Source organism: Micromys minutus, assembly GCF_963924665.1.
Source record: "Micromys minutus genome assembly, chromosome: 1".
In the NCBI taxonomy this organism is placed as follows: domain Eukaryota; kingdom Metazoa; phylum Chordata; class Mammalia; order Rodentia; family Muridae; genus Micromys; species Micromys minutus.
Window position 1 is genome coordinate 230,995,253 of NC_137969.1, and position 23,400 is coordinate 231,018,652.

Sequence of the window (23,400 nt, forward strand, 5' to 3'; positions counted from 1 at the left end):
CTTGTAACTGGCTTTGTATCCAGAGCTTACCAGGATGCCCAGCTGTCCTGAATGAGTGTGGACCTGGGCTGATACTGGTCTTCTTGGTTCTAAGACAAGATAAGACAGGAGTTTACCAGCTAGGGAGATGCCCAGCCAGTAAAATGTTTGCCCAGAAAGCATGAGGACCCACACAAGAGTGTCAGCTGTATGACCTGTGGGTGTAATCCCTACGGTGGAGGTAGAAACAGGAAACCCCTGGGGATGTGCTGGAAGCCTATTTAGCCTAATTGATGGGCTCTAAGCCAATGAGAGAGACTGTTTCAAATGACATAATGCTTTCTTGAGAGTTGTCCACTGGCATGAGCTTGTGTGCACACACACACACACACACACACAGAGAGAGAGAGAGAGAGAGAGAGAGAGAGAGAGACACAGACACACCAATGATAACACACAACACACTTAATAAATTACATTAGACAGGAAGTTATCGAGCCATCCTCTGCACCGAGCATTCTGCATCTTTAGGGTCTTCTTTTTCCTAGGTCAAGCAGTACGAATTAAGGTATCATTCAGAGAATTGGAGCTACTCTGTTTACACAGCCATGAAGTTTAGACGGTTGTAACCTGGTGGTATAAGCCTGCTGCCATTGAACAGGCCAGCACTTCTCCCTTGGAATGATAGTTCTAAACCCAGCATTGGCCCCTGGGTTGCACATGTCCCGGTCTAGTTGACTGGAGTCCTTGGTGAATGTCCCAATACTCCCCAGCAACTTGATGTGTTTTGCAGAGTTTTGGTGAGCAGTCCCAGAGTCTGACTGAGACCTTCGGCCTGGCTGGGAGCCTTTGTGTGCCCAGGATGTCTGCCTCTCCAGAGAACATGGACCAAAAAATTCGAAACATGACAGTGAATGAGTGCTTCCAGGCCCGGAGCACTGTCCTCCAGGGGCAGCCCTTTGGGGGGATACCCACTGTGCTTGTACTCAACATCATCTTATGGGTGGTAAGTCTTGGATGCCGTGGGAGAGACAGGGAGGGCTGAGCCAGGACCTGCTGTGAGGCTCTGACAAGGGATACAGTGGGGATCCCCATTGTTCAAAGTAATGGTGCAGCCTAGGTGGCCCGGGTGGGAGGGCTTTGGGTTTGGAAGGCAGGCAGAATTTTTGGAGTTCTCTCTACACCATCAGAGAAAAGTTTATTGCCTTCAGGTCTTTCTTCTCTGTCCCTTTGCTGCTGCTGCTGGGGTTGGGGTGGGGTGGTAATTCTCATTTTAATTACTCCAAACACCCCCTCAGCTCTTCCATTTAATAAGCTGACCATCCATCTATTCTGTGTAAGGACATGCCCAGTTCAAAGGGACAGCTCCTCCCCAGGTAGAATTTATCATTTGATGTCGGGGGGAGGCTCTGTAGATTTCAGGGGTAGGCTGTTCCCCTCATGGGAATGAAGGGGGCTGGTGTAGAAGAAGGCATATGCGAAGTCTCCCGCTCCATTTGCTTTTCTGGGTCTGCAGTGCATTGTCTTGCTTTACTCCTTCCTCCGGAAAGCTGCGTGGGACTATGGGCGCCTGGCTCTGCTGATACACAATGACAGGTAAAGGGGAGCAGGATGGGGACAGCCCTACTCCCCTGGGAGACACTGCCTGGTCTTCTGCTGAAGCTGCAGGAAGTCTCATCAGCCAGTGGCATCCTGTCCCTTGCTTTTGCCCCTGCCCTGACCTCCACGAAGGGACAGGAACATGAAGGGCAGCCATCACTGGGCACAAAGCCATGTTTGTGTCTGGTCTTAGACTTTCTGGAACCCATGGCTTGACTCCTGAAGTTTATTATGCACACGGCAGCAGGGGTTCTGTGTATACCCAGAGCTGTGGGTCCAGTTCGGAGCTGAGGCCTGAAGCTCACAGCTATGGGAAAATCAGCCACTGTCCCTCACCTAGAGAACCCAGAGGGGGCAGGGCAGGTGCCTGAGAACCTTGTCTCTCTTTTTCTATCTCCCTGCCACCCTTCCCGGCTGTCAGCCTGACCTCGCTGATCTATGGGGAGCAAAGTGAGAAGTCATCTCCCTCGGAGGTTTCCTTGGACGCGGAACGCAGGGACAAGGTAAGTGCTGGAAGTGGTCTGGGCCCTAAGGGACCCCAGTCCTGGGCAGGTAGTTACGGTGCACAGAGTAGTAACTGCTCCTTCAGCCTCCCAGATTCAGTTTTCCCACCAGACATATGGAAATATTAGCCATCCCTAGCTCCTAGAATACCTTCCTTTCATTATCCCGGAATTCTCAGCCTTGTTCTGTTCTCTCCTGTGGACTTCTTCCCTTGCCATTCATCTGACCAGTTTCTGTGGGTACCTGTGGTGTGTCCACTGCTGCCCTGGGGCGGGGAGATGGACAATAGGCACCATGGACCAAGTTGGGCCACATGATACTTTCTTTCAGGGCTGGGAGATAAGCAGGCAGATAGTATACAGGACAAGGATGAATGCAGGATGGGAGAGGGGGGCTGGACCCTTCTGACAGTGGAGGTGAGAGCAGCAGTGTGGGTGGTGGTCAGGGATGGTGCTGGGCAGACATGACATCTGAGCAGAGCTCTGGTGGGGAAGAGAGGAGTCAAAGCAACTGTATTCCTCATGACCACCATACTGTCTGTGTGCATCAGCATCGTCTGTTGACTAAACAGTGGCCTTTCCCTCACCGCTTGCCCCTCCCCAACTCTTCAAATATGTCATTGCCTCCCCCCCCCAATTCTGCCAGCTCTCCAAGGCCATCACTGACCCTCGGTCACTGCCTCTAAGTCCCGTGGTCTCTCTTCAGTCTCTCTCCTAGCCTGTCTCTTAGAAAGGGAGGCATGTCCAGACTGTGGGCTGAGGGTCTCATGTGTCACGGGATAGCTATGAATATGGCCCAGACGATTTGTAGATGGCAGTGCTACGTCACAGTGTCAAAAAGTTTGCCACACGTGGTGGATCTTTCTGCCTTCAACAAGGTAGCTATGGAATACTATTTTTTTTTTTCTACCTCTGTCTGATTTGCAGAGTCCTCCACTGTTGAAGTCCCCTGACTATCCCAAGCCCCCTCCCTCTGCTTCCATATTCTCTGTCTCTAAATCATGGCTTCCAGTCTCTCAACCTTGGCTGTCATCACCACGCTTCTACCTCTAAATGTTTCCTTCCTGCTAGCCCTGAAGGCCTCTCCAGCCTGTCCTCTCCAAAGCAGCTCCACATGAATACCACCCAGGAATTCGATATGCTTAAACGTCCCATGACACCCTCCACCCAGTTCTAATCCCTGATCTCAGCCCTTCCCTCGCTCCATCTCCCACTTACCACTGTGTGTGCTCTTACCTGAACACAGCCCGTTCCTTTTCCATGTTCTGTTGCTCTTCCATCTCGACCCAGCCAGCCCTGCCCAGGCTCCACCAGTCTCTTGCCTGGGTGGCTTCTGCAGCTCTAAGTAATCCCTTGAGATCCTCCCTCGTTCCCATCTCATCCATCTCCCATCTGCATGCAGAGCCACGCCTGTGAACCAAGACTCTGGTTTTCCCACGCCTGCTTTCAGTGTCTTCCTAATGCTTTTCCAATCCATCGCAGAAGTCTTTCTTCCACAGCCTGGAGGGTTGCTCCCTTGCTCCACATCTGATCTGTGTCTCGACAGTGGCTGTCGCCTCTTTCCCATCTCAGAACCTTCCATGTATTTCCCCCTTCTCCTTCCCCAGCAGTCCTTTTCCTAGTCTCCTCACCCTGGGATCCTGACCAACCCATGTGGGTCCAGAACTTGTGTTTTCTGCTCAAGGAGAAAGTGTTCCTTTAACATCCCTAACCCTGGCTGGAATGACCCCTCACCCGCATAACCAACTCTCTGTGTCTGCTTTCCCTAGTGACCCCCACCTCCCAGTACCTGGTCAAGCCCATGTTGTAATTAGCACAGTAGAGATCTATCTGTCTCTCGTGGTAGGTGGAAGCACATTTCTTCTGTGCCCACCCCTTCAAGAGACCAGGTTTTCCTTTTGTCAGGCTGTGCACCATCTAATGTATGAATCCTCAGGGGAGTCATCCTGGCTCTGGGGGTGGGGTCAAGGTCACAGGAAGATAGTGGCAATGGCCTTGCATTGCATATAGGCTTATTTCTGGACACACTGCACCGTGCCTGTGTGTGTATTTTTGCAATGCTAAAAGGATTTTTCTTTCTTAAAAACTAAGAAGCTCGTCGTCGGTCTAGACACGCCCAGTAAGTTCTTAGCCACCCTGGGCTATAGTAAGACTTTATCTTAAACAATCAAGAAAAAAAACAAAGAAAAAGCAAGAAGGCAAATCATTGTGCAGGAGGAGGGCAGGAGCAGAGAGGTAGTCATAACAGCTGTGAAGGCTCTCAGCCAAGTGGGTCCCCTAGAGTGCTCGTTGGGGGGGGGGGTGAGCCAGGCATTTATTAGTCCTGTGTCATAGGACTAGGACGTGGAGGATAGGGACAGAGACACATCCACTCTGCTGAGCTGTCACTCAGACTCGTTAGCTGAGTGGGTTCCTGGCAGCTGGTAGCCCTTCCCTGTAGGGTGGGCTAGGAAGAGAGAGAGAGAGTCTCGCTCACTTACTGCATTTCAGTTACTGACTTTTCTGCAGAGTGTTGGCTTCAAGGACATTGTGTTAGTCACAACTTGACAATCTGTGGTGTGTGTACGGCGGGGGTGGGGGAAGAGATGTGTTTAGGCTCAGTCAGAGTCAGAGGGCTCAATGTGTGCTCAGCTGACTGCTCTGCTGAGGAACAGGAGACGAAGAGGTGAGGACAAGATACACTCTTCAAAAGTATGCCCCACTGACCTACTTTCTCCTCACCTCACAACAGCCCATTCGCCTATGACTATCAATGGGCTGAGCCTTGAATGATGTTGGCACACTCACATCTTTGTAGTGCCACCAGCTGGGACCAAACCTTCAACACAGGAGTCTTTAAGTGGGAAGGGATGTCACTTTATACTCAAACTTAGAAGGTGGGCCTTGTACCAAGGGAACAATTGACTTTCTTTTTGCCTGCCCTTGCTGCTCCCATTTAAGGAAAAACTTCTCCACTCCCTTGGATCTAGAGGGCTGCCTGTTAATAGGTCTGCTTGGTTCAGAGAAAAGATATACACAACCAAAACAGGGCCAGTCCAGAGATGCAACCTTGTTCAAGCTTTTGTTAACCTTCTGGGACCCTGAAGACATTTAATTGACTATCACCTCCGAGAACTGAGAGCCACAGGTCCCAACCCACCATCACAGATAGCCTCCCCAAGATGACTTTCCTTTTGGGTTTCCCTACAACCTTCCCATGGCTGAGACTGCCTTTTCCTTGATACCCAGAAACTCCAGACAGCAAGATTCAAGAGAAAGGCATCTTCAATGGGACAAGACACTGAGATGCAAACTTGTTCAAACTGGTTTTACAACAAAAGGGTCATTTAGGTACAGCTAGATACTGGAAGTCCAGTACTGCCAGCAGGGTCCCTCTGGGGTCCACTCATCTGAGCTGGCTTTGTCCTCAGGCTTCTGCATGTGGCACCAGAGATGGCATTAAGACACTACAGAGCTCTTTGCCAACGTCATCGCCATCCTCTTAAGAGAATTTTAATCAGCTCCTTTGGGGTCATTTTCCCATTGGCCAGCTGATCATTGAAAGTCAACTCATATTTCATGAACAGCACTAGACTGCATGTGTAGGGGGATGGGGATTTCTCAGGAGGCAGCAACAAGCATCAGGAAGGAGCAGCATCCATCCATCCATCCAGGAGTCCCTCCAGCCCCTCCTTCCAGGCCCCATATCCTGGATCAGAACAGCAAGGATGTCCACTCACTTCCAGGGAGATATCTTCCTCAGTGTTTACCCCATTCCAGAAAGTTCTTTCTTGGAAGGAGATTCCCCCACCCCTGACATAATTCTTTGCTCTCTGGGTCCCCCTAGTTAGGCAAAGTAACCCAGGCTGGCTTTTCTTAGTTTGTCTCCTCTTCCCCCAGGGCTTCTCTTCCTGGTTCTTCAACAGCCTAACCATGAGGTAAGTGCCACTCTCTGAGATTCTGATGGTGTTGTCCAGGGTTGGAGGTGAGATAGGAAAGGTCTGCAGAGATCAGCAGACCCTCCGGGATGGCAGCCTGGGAAAGGTTGGAGCTGGTATATGGGAACTGAGCACAGCACTCTGCCCCTGACATCCATCTTCCTCCTCGGAGAAGACCCCATGTAAAACCCCATGTTTTTATGACTACAAAAACCTGTAGATTCAGCTCCAGGAGAAGCTAGCCTTTGCACACCTGCTTGATGTCAGTGTTCATTATACACCATATTTGTCCAGCAGGATCAAATATCTGGAGCAGAAGGGCAGAGGTCTCCTCCCTGGGCCTGGATGGCAAAGGCACAGCCTTGCCCACCTCACCTTCTGGATTTTGTAGAGCTAGACCACAAGACACTTGTTCTCTTTCATTTGTCCAGTACCAGACATTTATTAGAGTGAGCCTTAGCTATACCACCCATAGTGCACAGACATGCAGACACACATATGCATACTTGTACATACAGGCATGTATGATTATGAACAAAAGCATGTACATTCATGAAGACCCATTCATATATATATATATATATATATATATATATATATATATATATATATGCACAGGAATGCACACTCATTCATACTTACACACATGCATGGGTGTGCTCAGCCTTGCCCGTGTTGAGTCATAATTAATTCCAGGCTCTCTGAACATCGTCCATCACCTGATGCTCCTCCAGTATTTTTTCTTGCCAGGCGACATCTCCTATACATGGTGCAGCCTCGCCACTCCTTAGAGATGGCATTAACCAGGACTCTTTAAAGTAACAGAACTCAGAGTAAATTTCTATATATAAAGAGGCTTTGTTGGAATGGCTGCCAGTCATGGTCCAGGTAACCCAAAAATGGCTGCCTATGAATGGAAGGTCTAAGAATCCAGTAGTTCGGACCACGAAGCTAGATCTCTCAGTTCGATTTCAGTACATGCTGGAATCCTGAAGAAGTGGGCCCTAATACCAATGAAGGAATGGGCTGGTGTGTGCATGCACGCAAACACACACACACACACACACACACACACACACACACACACGGAGGGGGGAGAGAGCTTCCTTCTTCCATGTCTTTTATATAGGCTGCCAGCAGAAGCTATGGCTTAGATTAAAGGTGGATTTTCACACAAACAACAACAACACAGTCCCTCACAGGTGTGCTCAGCCACTTGGGCTTTAGTTAGTTCCAAGTGCAGTCAGGTTAACAACCAAGAGGAGCCATCCCAGGAACCTGTGCTAGCCGCCCGGGTGGCCGTGGTACTCTGCTTCCTTCTGCAAAGCCTGCTGCACTCCATGTGTCTCCATACCCATCCTAGTTGGGCCTCTGTGATATCCACCCTGAGGCACCGCTCCTGAGGCACCGCCCCTTCCCATCCAGGACCCCAGAGGGCCCAGGAAACTCTTGCTGGGCCATGGGAATCCTGAACTGTGCCTAGAACTGTGACTTCCATGGGGGGGGGGTGTCTCAGCATGGCCTTGGCCTCCACTGCTCCTCCCTCCCTCACCACAGGCCCCAGGAAGTAAAGCAGCTGTTTCATGGTGTGTGTGTGTGTGTGTGTGTGTGTGTGTGTGTGTGTGTGTGTGTGAGCTTCTCTATGGTGAGCAGCATGTGGCCAAAGAGCAGCCTTTTAGTTTATTCATTTATTCCTCTAGTTTTGTTCATTTATTAAACATGCACAAGCCAGAATACCACATTTTCATTACAAGAAAGATTAAAGTTCACTGTCATGCTTTCACAGAAACAACCTCACTACACACACACACACACACACACACACACACACACATGCACACAATTTTTTAAAGACAAAGCCTTCCTATGTAGCCCAGGCTGGCCTTCAGCTTGTGATCTTCCTGCTTCAGTCTCCCTAATGTTAGGATTACAGGTTTGCACCTGAATTGGGCCTACATTGCATTTGTATTTTAATCAATTATTTTTATAAATATGTCTCTTGTTACTATAATGAAATACTCAAGGTCAGGTAACTTTAAAGAAAAGAAGAGGTCTATTAAGTTAGAAATTCTGATGGTTCAAAGGCATGGTGCTGGCATCAGCTCAGCTCTGGTGTGGCCCCTGTATGGATGGTGTCATACACATAAGCAAGGCCTTGTCTTAAGGCAAGAAGCCAGTCCGCAAGGCAGGAGTCTAGTGCAGGTTTGCCCTCTTTTTTTTTAATAGTTCTGGGAGTCAGCCCAGAGCCCTAAGCAACATTTATTCTGCCACCAAGCTCCTCCAGCCCCAGAGACAAGCGTTTATAACTGATTCTTGCAAGAAATAATTTATGAGTTCCTATGTGAGTTACCTTCTGGAAGCAATACTCCCCAGATTCCTTTTAACAGCTCTACCACGTCTTAACATAGTGGAGACTGGGCATCCACCACAGGAGCCCTCAGGAGGACAAGCTGCATCCAAACCGTAGCTCATGTCTGAACATCTGTTCCCCTGGCAGGCAGTGCACACACACTATATATATAATGTCTATAGGTTTGGCAAATTCACAGGCAGGAGCATCGTGGGACATTTTTCATTCCTTTCATGGGAATGAGAGAAAGAGAGTTGGGATGAATATGTTCACCCAATTGACCACATCCTCAGATATGGAGAAAGGAACCCCCAGAGGGACTTTGAAGCTGACTTTCTGGATTTTATCTATTGTTGGCATGTAATCATCAGTTTGGTTCCTAACAAACTTGAAATACCCTGACAAAAGCAACTTGGGGGAGAAAGGGTTAATTTGGCTCCCAATTCCAGGTGACAGCTGGGAAGTCAAGGCAGCAGAAACTTGAAGCAGTTAGTCATGTCACAGCTGTGAATTGGTCCTGCCTGCTAATGCTAAGCTTGTTTTATCCAGTCTTATACAGTCCAGGATCCCCCGCCCAGGGAATGGTGCCACCCAAAGTGGACACGTCTCTCCCCCTGATCAATGTGATCAAGACAATCTCCTTCAGATATGCTCACGTCTAGACTCAATCAGACAGTCCATCATTGGGACTCCCTTCCCAGGGGGAGCCTAGATTGTATCAAATTGACCATTAAAAGTGAGCATCAGAAAATATCACTGGGTACTTATAGTTAAAGAGAAAGTGATGGGAAGATGGAACATTGGTGAAACAGTAAGACTTCAGGCGTCTCTGTGGCATCAGTGAGAGCAGACGACTCGGGCCACGGTTCGGCTGCACATCTCTGTGTGTCATTCTTCGTACAGAGTGCCTGAGCCTGCAGGTCAGTGAAGAGATCAGTGTGCAAGATCTGTGCGTCTTCATGTTCATTTTGATCTTCACCCCACCCCAAGGCTTCTCTGTCTCCTTTATCATGGATGCTTGCAGCCTGCCAGGCAAAGGGGAATTTGGGGAAAAGAGAAGGGACTCCCACCATGGGGTTCAGGAAGTGTGGCTTTTGAGCTGCCATGTGGGTGCTGGGAATCAACCCCAGGTCCTCTTGGAAAAGCAGTCAGTGCTCTTAACCTAACAGCCATCTCTCCAGCCCCCGTGGCCTGCTTTTAAAGGAAGATTTGGAGATCTTGTTTGTGTGGAGAATAGTAAAAGCAGAGGATCAGAGAGGGAAAATGAGGACACACGGTCCAGGCAAGCGTGTGAGGTGACCAGCCAGCTGTTGAAACAACAGTGAAGCTTAGGAGAGCTGTTTAACCTTGACAGATGGGGGAAGTGACGGAAACACATGGGTCACCTAAGGGACAGGATCAGCAAAGGCCCTGTGAGGCCTCACTGAGAGAGGAAGAGGAAGGGGACTCTTGTAGGGTCTGAGATCACATGCAAGTGTGGCTAACAATCATCAGGGGAGGGTGTTGAACTTAGTGATCTGGGTCTGTCTTGAGGCATTTGTAGCTGAGCAGATGTTTGAGGTGTGGAAATGGAGAACAGAGCTTACTTTCTGAGAGGCGTGTGGGAGGAGGGATGTGGGAGGAGGGATGTTATAGACACGGGAGTTGGAGGGGGAGGGACAAGATGGAGGTGTTGAGGGAGTCGCTTGGTTTATTTTACAGTACACACTCTCGAGACTGATGGGAGTGTAAGGGGCGAGGTGTGGGTGGGTGTAGAGAGAGGAGAATGTCAGAAGAGAGAATGGTAGAAACAGCAAGCCTTCAAGGCCAATGGGAAGGAGGGACGATATTAAAGCAGACAGAATTAGATGCATGGGAGAAAGGCATGGAAGCTCGTACTGGAGAGTTATACAAAGGATTGTGGAAAGAAGACCCTGAGCTGGAGGCAGAATGGCTGACCCAGGAAGGAAAACCGCACTGGCCCTGTCCTGTCCAGCCCTCCACTCTTTCTGCCTTTGTGGGGTTGGGGGAAGGTCTCTCGATACTTGCCCTCCTCCTCCACTGCTGTAACCACAGTTCAGATAGGCTTTTCGCTCATAAGATCAGGTCTGGCATTCCAAGCCTACAGCAAGGCAGGTCCCTATTCTCCCATGGCTTCTCATCAGCTCTCAAAGACCCCATTCTTGGTCTAATTCTCAAGTATAGAGCAAGGTCTCACAGATAGAAAGGCAGAAGCTCTGAAGAAGTCTCTAAATTGAGGCTGGAGACCTCAAAGGGTTGCTTTTCTGTCATAATGTCTGAAATCCTATACTAGATATTCTAGAATGTTCTTCAGAGTAGAATTGAAATAGAAAGGAACCAATGAGCCTACCTAGAAGGTAGGTGTGGAAAATCCATGAATGAGGAGATCACGTGGTTGTGAGCATGTTCGCATGTGTGTGGGTTTGTGCCTGAAGCTACCCACATGGGTGTGTAAAGCTTTACTATGGGTTTTACACCCCAACCCCCTCACCTGCTCTAAAGGTCCTACCTGTCACCGTTTTATCAGATTTCTACTCCTTATACTCATGGTGGGCACCAAACTCCATAGCAACCTTTGAGGGGACAAACCATCTTCAAACCTTAACCATCACTAAGAAAAACTTGCACAAGAAACAAAGGGAAATTATCCAAAATGCTAAATTAAAATCATAGCACCCGGTGTTTTTGTAGAGGACCTGGGTTCAGTTCCCAGCGGCCCCCCCATCAAACTCTAGTTTTAGGGGACCCACTCCCCTCTTCGTTCCAAGGACACCTGCACACACACAAACTCATGTAGGCATGCACTCATATACACAATAATAAATCTTTATAAATCATCTTACGTTTGATAAAATTACAGGACTTTTTTTCCCTTTATATTTCTAATGTATTTGTTGCTTTTATCCTTCTACTTTAAAAATAATTTATTTATATTTATGTGGTATTTTGCCTCCACGTGCATCTGTATGAGGGCACTGGATACCCTGGAACAGAAGTTACAGACAATTATGAGCTGCCATGTGGATGCTAGGAATTGAACCCTGGCTCCCTTGAAGAGCAGCCAGTGCTCTTAACTTCCTTGCTGTTTGTTTTTGAGACAAGGTCTCTTGTAGCCCAGGCTGGCCTTGAACTCACTATGTAGTTTAGGATAACCTTGAACCCCACACCCTTTTGCCTCTACCTCCTAATTGCTGAGATGACAAGAAAACATCCTCTACAGTACACTGACATCACATCCAGACAGGGCAGTTATAAATCATGAATCTATAGATTCTTACCCATATCTCTTGATAAGTGTGTCATATCTTTGCTGGATGTCACCTAGGAGTGAAATTTCTAGATCCTGGAGTGTGGGTGCATTGTCTTTCAGTAGCTAAGGCCGGCTGCTTTCTGGTGTGTCTGGCCAGTGTACACACTTAGTTTCCATAGAGGAAGGAGCCCAACACCCTTGCCATCACCTACATTTGGTCACTGTCTACTTTCTCCCGGCCGTGTGGTTTTCAAGTATTGCCTTTGAGGTTAAGGAACTGGGAAATACAAAACTTTTTTAAAGGGCTACATCTGAGTTGTCGGTAATGCTGAGTCCCATGGCCAGCAGCACAAGCCCGAAATGTTTGCAGAAGGATTAGAGGGCTGACTTTTGAGTTCACAGGGCTCTGGGTTCCCTCCTGTGCCTGGACTGTAGCTTCTCTCTGATGCGCCGTATTCTCTGACATGCTCTCTGGGCACTCTTGAGGCATTGAGAAGATTAAAACGTGGGAATAAGATGGTCCTCTTCCCACTGCTTCATCTGCCTGCCCCACCCCCCACTGGTAGTGGTCTCCCTGGTGAGAAATGTTCTTGTCTGTCTCTCGCAGGGACCGGGACCTGATCAACAAGTGCGGGGACGATGCGCGAATTTACATCATGTTCCAGTATCACCTCATCATCTTTGTGCTCATCCTCTGCCTCCCCTCCCTGGGCATCATTCTGCCCGTTAACTACTTTGGAACTGTTCTGGGTAGGCGGCGCTCAGCAGGCTGTTGGCCCTGAGCCACTTGTAGTTTAGTCGGCTGGATGAGGCTTGGGCCCCGCAGGTCTAGAAATCCGGCTATTAGCCCTCTCTCGGGAAGGCGGTTGTCACGTATCCTTAGGCAAAGCACACATGCTTCAGTTCTCCCACGTACATACTGGAGCCTTGTTTGATCCAAGGCCTGGGAGAGCACAGCTCACAGTTTAGCCCACTGTCTATAAATGCCCCGTGTCTTTGGAGGTTGAGCCCCTCACTGGAGAAGCTTCTGACCCCTACTTCTCTCCACGTATACCCTGGTGGACACAGGCCTGTGCATGTAGAGTTTTTCTGGTAGGACTTCTGCCCGAACTCATGGTAACAGAGCGGCATTGTGAATGAGGGCTTGGCTCCTAAGTTAGACCCTGCCTGGTCCCATAGCTTTCCTCATATCTACTTTCCACACACAAAAAAGGCTTTCCCCCAAGCTAATCAGGTATTTTACCTCTGGAATCTGTTCCTTTCACTATTTTAGACACGAAGAGAGGTATGCCAAGTACCTGGTACTCTGTGGGAGCCTAGGGAACAGCAACTGTGTCTCCCTTAGGACTGTGGGAGGGACGGAGTTGTGAGGAAGCTGGTGTCCAGTGGTTCCTTCGATATCCAAATGAAAGCCAATTTTAACCTCATTCCTCAGGTTTTCCCTGTTTATCCTCAGCCAGAGGTAGACATGAATGACTCCCTGGTAACATTTTGAGTATGCCGGATTGCAGCTCCAGAGGGAGTGTTCCTCTGGAGTGTTCCTGGCTTGATAGATTATCATTCCGAGCACTAGCATGTGACAGTGACAGCGTAATGCAGAAATCGTAGATGGTCTATGAAGTCTGGGTCTGTCTGGTCAGACAGATTAATACACATGGCCAAAAGGATCTACTTTGTTTAAATGCGACAATGTCCCGTTTTCTGGAATTTAGGCCTCCTGTTGGGACTGTGGCCAACATTGCTAATGTTACCAGTTTGATGGTGGCAACACAGCCAGCTGGTCCCCTCAAAGCTAGTTTGCTGGGTGTCTGTTATATGCCAGCTGTGCTGTGGGGATTCCTCGAAGACACTTGGTCTCACAGCCCAAGTCATCACCCTCTGGGAGGACAATGTTTTTGCTGGAAGTTGGGGACAAATCTGGGGACCAGAAGGAAAAGCAGATGTAGGCGAGTATCTACATCCTTGGCATTTCTTCAGGAGCCTTGAATTCGATCCCCATCATAACTGTCAGCAGTGTAGAGGCCAGGATCAAGGGTGGCCCTTTCTTCTCTCTTTCAGACTGGAGTAGTCACTTTGGTCGGACCACCATTGTCAATGTCTCTACAGAGTAGGTACCTGATTTTTACTCCCATTCTATTGGCTGGGTGCTAGTGGGGAAAGAAGGGCCACTGTGTGGTGCCCAGCATGATAGCTCCGTGCTGATGAGGGAAGCCTGGTTTCTATGGAATCCAGGTCCTGAGTGGGATGCTAGAAGTTGCATTCTCCTGGTGGGGCAGGACTTATAATGCCTTAGTTTCCCTAGCTGTCATGAGTGGAACTAACTACCCACACTGGCCATTCCTGAGGACTGTAGAAATGGTCCTAACAGCATAGTGTCCTAGTTAGGGTTTCTATTACTGGGATGAAAGACCACAACAAAAAAATCAAGGTGGAGAGGAAAGGGTTTATTTGACCCATGTTCCCTCGTTTTACACTCATTGAAGGAAGTCAAGACAGGAACTCAAACAGGCAAGGGATCCAGAGGTAGGATGCAGAGGCCATGGAGGAGTGCTGCTTACTGGCTTGCTGCTCATCATAGCCTGCTCAGGGTCATCAGCCCAGGGATGGCACCAGACAAGATGGGCTGGGCCCATCAATCATTAATTAAGAAAATGCCTTACAGCTGAATCTTATGGAGACATTTTCTCCATTGAGGTTCCCTCCTTTCAGATGACTCTACCTGTGTCAAGTTGACATAAAATTAGCCACACTTAGTGAATCTGCTTCTGGTAAGACACTGTATAGCAGGGTGAGAGTGGAATATATTAAAGATGCAGTATCCTTGACAACCCTGGGTTCAAGTCATCCCTCAAATAGTGGAGTGGCTCACCCACCCTCCAGTCTGCACTTCTGGTGTCCACAGCAGGAAAATAAAATCAGACGGTAGGTTCAGGCTTCCCCATTGCCGTCTGCTGCTTCTGCGTCTGGGGAAAGCCTCATCCCACATTCAGTCCTTAAGCATGGGCGATACCCATTCTCAAGCCAGGACCACGCCCACCCGATTGGTAGCTCCACCGATCTGAACTGAGGCAGATGTGGCCCTGCCTGTATATGCTAAGGTTCACAAAGTGGCTTGGCCAACTTCCTGATCAAACTTCAGAGGCAGTTGCCTGAGGTGTAAGTGGGCTCCATCCCCACCTCCCTCCCATCTCCATCTTGCCTTCAGCCTCAGAACAGATGAACCTTGTTAGAACTCTCTGGTCAGCAGAAGGTAACTATGGAAACCTCTTCCCTCCTCAACCATCCAACTCTGCCCAGTAGGACCAGAGCTACGAGTACCCTCTGAGCCAGTCATTCTGAAGTGCCTCATGTCCTTTCCCAAGTACTGGAATTCTATAGAGCAGCATAGGGCCTTTGGTGGGCATGAGTCCACACTGCACAGTGCTGAAATACTCTTCAAAGGACCTGCCGTTGTCCTGGTGCAGAATTTGAGTGGCTAGGCATCTATAGGTAGGCAGAGGCCTATGGCCGATGAGGCACTGAGACAGAAGGAACAGGCCTGGCTTGCTCTCCTGGAGTCTTGCCTCTCAAGCTTCCAAATATTAATTCTGCTCAGATACCTTAAGGCAGCATCCTGTGAGCTGCATGCAAGGGTAGAAGCAGAGCCCAATGGTCACTATTCCTCTCACTGAGACAGTGAGATTGCCTGGCCCTTGTCTTTTTGCATATGACCCAGCACCTGCTCACTCAACCTACTGGGCATCCATGGGTGAGAGATGGCTGTCCATGTACATGGGCAGCCATGGCTCCTCTCCCTGTGACCTTAAGCAGGTCAGCCACTGCTCTGGCCCTCCTTTCCCTATGGATACAGTGAGGGGTGGTGGTCAGGGAACCATCCTGAGGGGTTGGTGGGAAGATGCAAAAAGGAGCTCAGGCCCCTCCCTCTCCCCCATCTGGACCACTGGAAGTCCTGATGTAGTGCAGTGAGTCTAGAGACACCGTCCCAGTGAGAGGGAGGGGTAGGAATACTGGTGGCATGATGGGGGTAGAGCTCCGGAGGCCTGCAGCGCATGAGTTGTGTGCTCCGTTCTCTCTGCAGGAGCAAGTTCCTGTGGCTGCATAGCTTCTTTGCTTTCATGTACTTCCTCATCAACTTGGCCTTCATGGGTCACCACTGCTTGGGATTTGTGCCAAAGAAGACCCTCCATGTGAGTGTGTGAAGGATGCTCTCCCCAGCTTCACAAAAGTACCATCTTGGCTCATCTTGCATGCAGGGGGTGGGTGTCTGCCTCCAACCTGAGCAAGCACCTGTTTGCCCTGCCCTTGGGTGCTATCTGACTTACTTTCCCTACCCTAGTATCCCACTTGCTAAGCCGTGAAAGCCCCTTGCACTGGTGGGTAAGTAGCTGCTCATACCTGCATCTCATCCTTTGCCTCTGTTGCCATAGAAACTCTGCCCTAGGAGCTGTGTTAGAATGTGTGACCTAGAGTTTTCCCAGCCTAGGAGTGTGAGCAACTAGGGATAATTTTTACCCTTGTCCAACTCCCTGGCGGAGGGCTGTTGCACTTGGGAGCTTCATCTCTCTTTTTTATTATTTCTTTGTTTGTAAGTGTGTGTGTGTGTGTGTGTGTGTGTGTGTGTGTGTGTGTGGTGTGTTATGTGTGCCCACATGGAGTCCAAAACACAACATAAGGTGTCCTGGTTTCTCAATCTCCACCTTACTCCCTTGAGATGAGGTCTCTCATTGATTCTGGAACCAAGCTGGCTGCCAGCAAGGCCCCCCCACCATGGTCCTTCTGTCTCTGACTCCCATTCCACTGAGGTTGCAGGCGGCCTTGGCCACAACTGTCTTTTTACACAGGTACTAGGAAGTTGAGCTTATGTCTTCATCTTGGGCAACAAGTGTTCTTAACCCATTGAGTCCCTCTTCCCACAACGCAAGTCTTCATCTCTTTATTCACTCATATCTCCAAGGCCAGGGAAGGATATTAGGCAGTCTTAGTGTTGAGGTAGACCATAGCCTGTGGTATGCAGAGCTCAATGCTCAGGGGCCACGAGTGGGCAGCTGTGTTGAGTTGTCTGTGATCTGTGGGGAAAGGGAACCCATGGGAATAACCATCCATGGTTTCATCCCTAGCCTGCCATTGGATCTTCTCCTTTGAGCCTACCCTATCCAAGACAGATTCACTTTCACCTACCTCAGAGTGTAGATCCACACACCCTGAAAGCACCCCAAGCAGAGACTGGGACACTCATTTGTTTCAGCTTTCCTTGTTACCAGGCGCAGATTCAGATATTACTCTTCGTTTGTGCTAGTCTATTATACCATCATCCTGAAACGGATGGATCAGAAAACCATTATCCACCCGCAAGAGTGAAATGGGTAGTTTAGGCAAGATACCCCAGCCTCTCCTCAATCTTGCTGTGTTACCCCACTTTCCATCACCCTAACAATGTTCCTGGAGGAAATCAACCTAAACGGAGGAAAGGGGTCTGTTTGTTTTTGTCTCATGGTTTTGGTTTTATTACATATTCAGTCAGCTCCGTTGCTTTGGGGCCTGTAGTGAGATAGTTCATAATGACAGGAATAGGTGTCCTGAGAAGGTTACTCGCCACAAGGTGGCAGATGAAGAGAAAGATTGGCATGCCACAGTACCCTGTGAGGGCACACTGCCAGCTATCTACGATCATTCACTAGGCCTCCTCTCAGAGTCTCTTTTTCCCCATGGCACTTGGGCCTTTAGGAAATATCCCGGATCGAGACCTTTATACTCGCCCCCACCTCCAGGCTCCTAGAATACTAGGGATTTCTCTGGCAATATGAGGTTTTACACCAGAAAGGTAGGCAGTTCAAGGAGATTGAGAGTCACTGTGGGGCTGTACCAGCTACAGGTGGGCATGACCTTTGCTAGAAGGGGAGAGGTGGTTCTTCACTTGTTCCTGGTCCTCCCTTCCTGACCTCAGATGTCTGGCGGGGCCCCTAGCTGGGGTACAGAGAAGAACCAAGACCCGGTTTGCTGATCTCTGGGCTCCAGGAAGCTGGCAAGCAGCTCACTTGGCAGGGAGGCTCTAGGTAGCAAGCAGCCTAGTATGAGCAGAAGCCCTGCTCTCCAGGGCCTCTGGGCCACTGAGGACCACATATCTACCACTCCTGTGGAAGCACAGCCTTGTCTCTCCCAACTCCAGTTCACGAGGACACTGATGGTCACCTATGTACCCACTGAAATCCAGGATCCCGAGATCATCAGCAAGCACTTCCAGTAAGTGGGAGGGTGGGCTGTGTCTAGCATCGTCTCCTCCCAGGATCCCCTTCCCGGTTTTCATGAGTGAGCTGGCACAGGATGTGGGGGCTAGGGACATTCCTGGTGGTGGCCTCTCTGGAGTCAGCTCAGAATCAGCTTTTCAGAACTGAGAGGACCCCCAAGGCTGCAACCGAGCTCTAAAGGTCCTTGTATGACACGGGCAAGAGGCAAGAGGGGCCATTTAATTTTTTCTTATGGCTTCAGCTACTCAGCCCAAGGAGATCCTACTTCCAAACTGTCTCAAGTATGGTGACTTCAGGCCTCTTTGGTGTCCCCAAGTCTCTGGACACAGATATGTTGCTCCTTGTCTCTCAAAAGTAGCTTCTTCCTAGGCCCCCAGTGCTTGAAACATACTTATACCCTGTTCTGAATCATCTATAAAAGATGTTGTGAGTCTCAGATGACCAGGGTTTAAACCCCAAGGATAGCTCAGTTTTAGGGACAAGGATGGATGCTATTCTGAGAGGCAGAAATCCCAGACAGTGGAACTTCCCATTCCCGTGGACTGTGATACCAAGTAGGGAATGGGGTTGTTCAACCTAGTCCTACAGGCTGGTTCAGCATCCTTGTTTGTGACTGCAGTGAGGCCTATCCTGGGTGTGTGGTGACCAGAGTGCATTTCTGCTATGATGTCCGGAACCTGATTGACTTGGATGATCAGAGGTGAGCCCTCAGAGGGGTCTGCTGGCATCTGGGGTGGGGGCGCAAGGAGAGAATGGTGTTTTCTGTTTGTCATGACTAGACTGTTTCTCTTCTGTTGCCTACCACTGTCAGGCGCCATGCCATGCGGGGCAGGCTCTACTACACAGCCAAGGCTAAGAAGACTGGGAAGGTGATGATCAAGACTCATCCCTGTTCCCGCCTGTGCTTCTGCAAATGTTGGACCTGCTTCAAGGAGGTAACTGACAACAGTGTTGGGAACACCGGAGAAAGAGAGCTAAGCTCCAGGATGGTCCCTTGCCTGAGTCCAAATCCCCAGGGCCTATTTAGGTCTAGCCTGGTCGTCCAGACCTGGCACCCCATTCCCTCTCACCCATACCCTCTATCTTTGCAGATATAAAGAAGAGCTAAAACCTTTCTTGGGTCCCCCTCCAGGGCAACCATGGAGGCTTGCTCTTGTCTGCTTTCTGGTTATGGAAAGACAGCAGAGGGGACATGGCAGGCTGAGGCAGCCAAACCTCAGACTTCCAAAACCATTAGAGCAGAAAGACTTGAAGAAATGGAATCTACCTTGTCCCCGACCACTGTGGCTGGAGGGGTTTCAGGCACTTGGACTCCTGTTTCAGCCAGACTAAGGGAAGAGTGCCCAAACTTTGGCACAAATGGACATTTTTTTTTTTTTTGTCTTTCTGAAATTCACTTGGGTCTAAAGCATTCACTAAACACACTGTGCCTCAGTGTCCCCAGATCCAAGGGCAAGGGGTACATTGCAGGCTTGGTGTGCAGCTGCTGTGGGAGAGGCCTGGGGCCCAGCCAGGCTTCCTTAGCCCTGGCCTCCTGCTCTGAGGGCCTCCTCTCGTCCCAGGTAGATGCAGAGCAGTACTACAGTGAACTGGAGGAACAGCTGACCGACGAGTTCAATGCCGAGCTCAACCGTGTCCAGCTGAAGAGGCTTGACCTGGCCTTTGTCACCTTCCAGGATGCCAGGACAGTGTATCGGTGGGTGCCGGATGACCAGAGTCTAAACTCAGAGTGTAGCTCAGCCTAAGGGAAGGGTAGATGCTACTTTCTTACCCTCGCCTGACTTAAGGATAAAGGGGGATCAAGCCTCCCTCCAACTGCTTTGTTCTACCCTGGCGGCTATCTCCTCCTTTCTGGAAGTTTCCACATTGCTGGTCCCAACAGAGTTATACCGTTCCCACAGCTGGTGGGCCTCAATTGCTCTTTGGGAATTATCCTCACTTCCTACGTCCTTACCTTAGTACAGGGCTATCAGCATAGCCTGTGATGTCTTGCCAAGAATGATAGCCATTTCCTCTCATTCCAAACACTCAGCCCCCCTCCTACTACAAGTGAGAAGCCCAAGAGATAGAAGGCCATTTTGACCTTTCTTCCCTTCTGTTATAGGCTTCCCCAAAAGGCCTTCTGTTTTTTCTGCCCTGGCCTTTAACAATCTCATCTCAACAAGGAATCAATTCCAATCAATTTAGAATGTTCTAGAAGAATTTTCAGTATCAAAATAAAAATGTATGAGAACTCCAGAACTGGTCTCTAAAGGACTATGGCGCCCTCCTCTTCCCAATGGAAACCTTATAATACATGGGTATTATGTGACGTGTCCCTCTTCCACCCAACCCTACAAAAGAATCTATAAACTAGATTTTAGTCACAAACAATGCTACACAATTTTCCAAGTTACTTAAACCCTCAGACTTCTTTTAAAAACAGATTCTGTTTTATATTATTTTATGTGTATGGGTGTTTTGCTTGCATGTATGTCCTGTGCACCATCTGCATGTCTGGCCCTCAAAGAGGCCAGCAGAGGATCAGATCTTCTGGGACTGGAGTTACAGAGGGTTGTGAGTAGCTGTGTGGTTGCTGGGAATTGAACCCATAGACCTCTGAAAGAGCAGCTAGTATTCCTAAGTACTGAGCCATCTCTCCAGCCCCTCAAACAAAAAACAACTCTCTCCTCTCTCCTTTCCTCTTTCTTTTTGATATCAAGTTTCTTTGTGTAGTTCTGGCTGTCTCGGAACCTTCCTTTGTAGACCTGTCTGGCTTGAACTCAGGGATCTGCCTGTCTCTGCCTCCCAAGTGCTAAGATAAAAGGCAAGACCATCCCACCCTTCACATTTCTTGCATGTCCAGTTTGTTTACTGATATCTGCTTTGTTCAATCCCCAGTGGGAGGGGGTCAAGGAACATATAGATTCTATTGTTGGTGTTGTTATTCGTGTATGTCATATAAAGCAATACCCTTATACAAGGAAAGATTGTTTGTTCCTTAAAACATCACCAGTTGGCAAAGATAGGAGCCTTCATTTCAGCAGAATGTGTTAGTAGAAGGTCATACTGGGCTCTCCCACCAGCATGTACCTCTGCCCAATTGCATCTCAAGACTATTTCTAGACTGCATTCAATTTAGGAATCTCCTCACCAGCAAGATCCAAGTTCACAGGAGGACTCCAGAACCTGGGGTTTATGATGCTAACATGAGTTAAACCTATCCCCTTCTATGGCCCCAAAGGATGAACTCATCTGTGAATTGTTACTGCCACTAAGAGAGGACAGGAGTTCAGGACCCTGTGTTCTGCTTCTTTTCCTGGATAGTGTAGACACTTCCAATATCCCCTTTCCCTCCAGATACTGTACTTTAGGAACTATCCATTTCTGAGGTCCTGGGGGACTTCACAGGGCTTTGAGAATCCTCAGGAAGAGGAGTATCCCCAAGGGTGGGACTGTTCTGGTGGTCCTGGCATCCTGGTATCTGATTCTCTGAAGGTTTCTCCCTACTCCTGACCTATGTCTTCTCTTTGACCCATCTCCACAGCATCTATGACGATTACAAGTACCTCCATTGTGGTAGACACCCCAAGCAGTCTTCAGTAACGACCATCGTCAAAAACTACCACTGGAGGGTTACTTATGCCCCTCACCCCAAAGACATCATCTGGTAAGCTTCCTCTGTGCCCCCATCTCTGTCTCTGAGATTGAAGAAGGCCATGGGACAGAGCCTCCCAACTCTATTACCCAACAGAGAGTCCATGGGGACTAGACTTAGAACTGTCTAAACACAGCTTCTGCTGGGCTCTGCCATGTGCTTTCTTAAGTATCATAGTACCTGCTCACCCCATGCCTACCTTTCCCATATGCATGGAAGGGACCAGCCTTTGGGAAAGTTTTCACTATCATGTCTTTCTAGCCTCTGAGACATGGTCTGAGCTTTCACAGCTGGTGTCAAGGGAAAGGCCCAGTGAGCATTGCACATAGGTACAGACATGCAGGAGAAAGTATTGGCCTCTCTGTGGACTAAGGCTTGGCCTAAGTGTGCCTCTCTTTTCCCTCCCTTTCTAGGAAACACCTGTCCATCCGCCGCTTCAGTTGGTGGACTCGCTTTATCGCCATCAACACCTTCCTGTTCTTCCTCTTCTTCTTTCTCACGACGCCTGCCATCATCATCAACACCATCGACATGTACAATGTCACCCGCCCCATTGAGAAATTGCAGGTGCCTCTTCTGCTCAGGCCGGGCCTGGGGGGGGGGGCTCCTGGGACAGGACTCCTGGACCGAGAACTTTTACAACAGCAGCATGGTGGAGGTTGAGTGGCATCATCGATGGGGTGTCCTGAGTTCTAAATAGGATGGTTCTTGGGCATTATCCATCTCAGGGACGGGCTAGAAAGGAAAGAGAGTATGTAGGTCGGTTCTGCGGAGAGACTGAGGATGGGTGGTCCAGCCAGTGCAGGCTTAGATCCTAAAGGGGCTTGGTGGACACAGTAGGCATGCACCATTCTGTTCTCACCAGGCTTCTTTGGTTCTTGGTAAGTGCAGAGGGTACAGAAGAGTAGGATGAGCCCTAACACAGACATGGAAAGAAAGAGGGACCCTTCAGTGTTACGTCTGCTTCCTTCCCATCCTGACACCTATAGCCTGGGCCCTGTGGAAGCACTTCTCAGATTAGCACTGCTCAGTCCTTTAAATCCTATGCCCTTTGTGCTGTTCTAATGAGCCAGAAAGCCTCTCTACCTATAGCATTCCAAGTGAAACACACACAGACATTCATAAACACATGTACATGTACATACACACATAGATACAGACATCCATTCAGAGACACACATATGCACACAAAGACACATGTACACACGTGCATACAAATATAGACATCCATAGAGACACACATGCAAACACACAGATGTACACACACACACACACACACACACACACACACACACGTGGCCATACCACTTTGGCTTCCTGTCTCAAATCTATAAGAGGCCCAGGCCACATACATGCTGGTTACCTCACTGCTGTCTTTGGCATCACTCCTTCCTATGCTGCCCACACACTTACACATCAGAGTGCAGGCACTGTTGTCCCTGACTCAAGATATAGGAGTCACAACAGCTGGCTCTGGCCATAGGGTAAAGTCACCTTGGCTAAAGAAACCTTGGGCTGCCTCTTTCACTACCTGAGCCTAGATGCCCCTGGTACACTTAGACAACCTTGGGGTATGAGCCTCTGCCTCCTCCGGCTAGGTGGACATCTGGCCAGGAAGGCACAAAAGAAAGACAGACCTGCTCTGTAGCCTCAGGGAAAGCAAACTAGTTCTTGACTGGGCTTAGAGATGCAGGCCAAGGGAGAGAACCAGGGCAGCCTGTGTGGGGAAGGGGCTTCCTGTGCTGATGACTCCTGCTTCTCCCATTTCCCTTTCCCTTCCAGAGCCCAATTGTGACTCAGTTCTTCCCTTCTGTACTGCTCTGGGCCTTCACTGTGATAATGCCTCTGATGGTCTACTTCTCTGCCTTCTTAGAGGCCCACTGGACGAGGTGAGCTGGGGACGTCGGAGACTCCTTTCCT

General features: G+C 49.3%; 1 protein-coding gene across 2 annotated transcripts in view; it reads left to right on the plus strand.

Moving 5' to 3' along the window:
* Positions 1 to 841: 841 nt before the first annotated feature.
* The window catches only part of TMEM63C (transmembrane protein 63C), a gene marked incomplete at both ends in the record, with an annotated part of 35,364 nt that continues 12,805 nt past the window's right edge, over positions 842 to 23,400 (plus strand). For both annotated transcript variants that reach the window (XM_080919420.1, XM_080919421.1), the window contains 14 exons: positions 842 to 985; positions 1,496 to 1,575; positions 2,000 to 2,081; positions 5,961 to 5,998; positions 12,206 to 12,348; positions 13,657 to 13,705; positions 15,677 to 15,785; positions 17,765 to 17,838; positions 18,463 to 18,543; positions 18,655 to 18,778; positions 19,406 to 19,539; positions 21,370 to 21,492; positions 21,894 to 22,047; positions 23,263 to 23,369. In XM_080919420.1, the coding sequence (XP_080775546.1) occupies positions 842 to 985; positions 1,496 to 1,575; positions 2,000 to 2,081; positions 5,961 to 5,998; positions 12,206 to 12,348; positions 13,657 to 13,705; positions 15,677 to 15,785; positions 17,765 to 17,838; positions 18,463 to 18,543; positions 18,655 to 18,778; positions 19,406 to 19,539; positions 21,370 to 21,492; positions 21,894 to 22,047; positions 23,263 to 23,369 (1,442 nt within the window). The remainder of the gene's footprint in view (positions 986 to 1,495; positions 1,576 to 1,999; positions 2,082 to 5,960; positions 5,999 to 12,205; positions 12,349 to 13,656; positions 13,706 to 15,676; positions 15,786 to 17,764; positions 17,839 to 18,462; positions 18,544 to 18,654; positions 18,779 to 19,405; positions 19,540 to 21,369; positions 21,493 to 21,893; positions 22,048 to 23,262; positions 23,370 to 23,400) is intronic.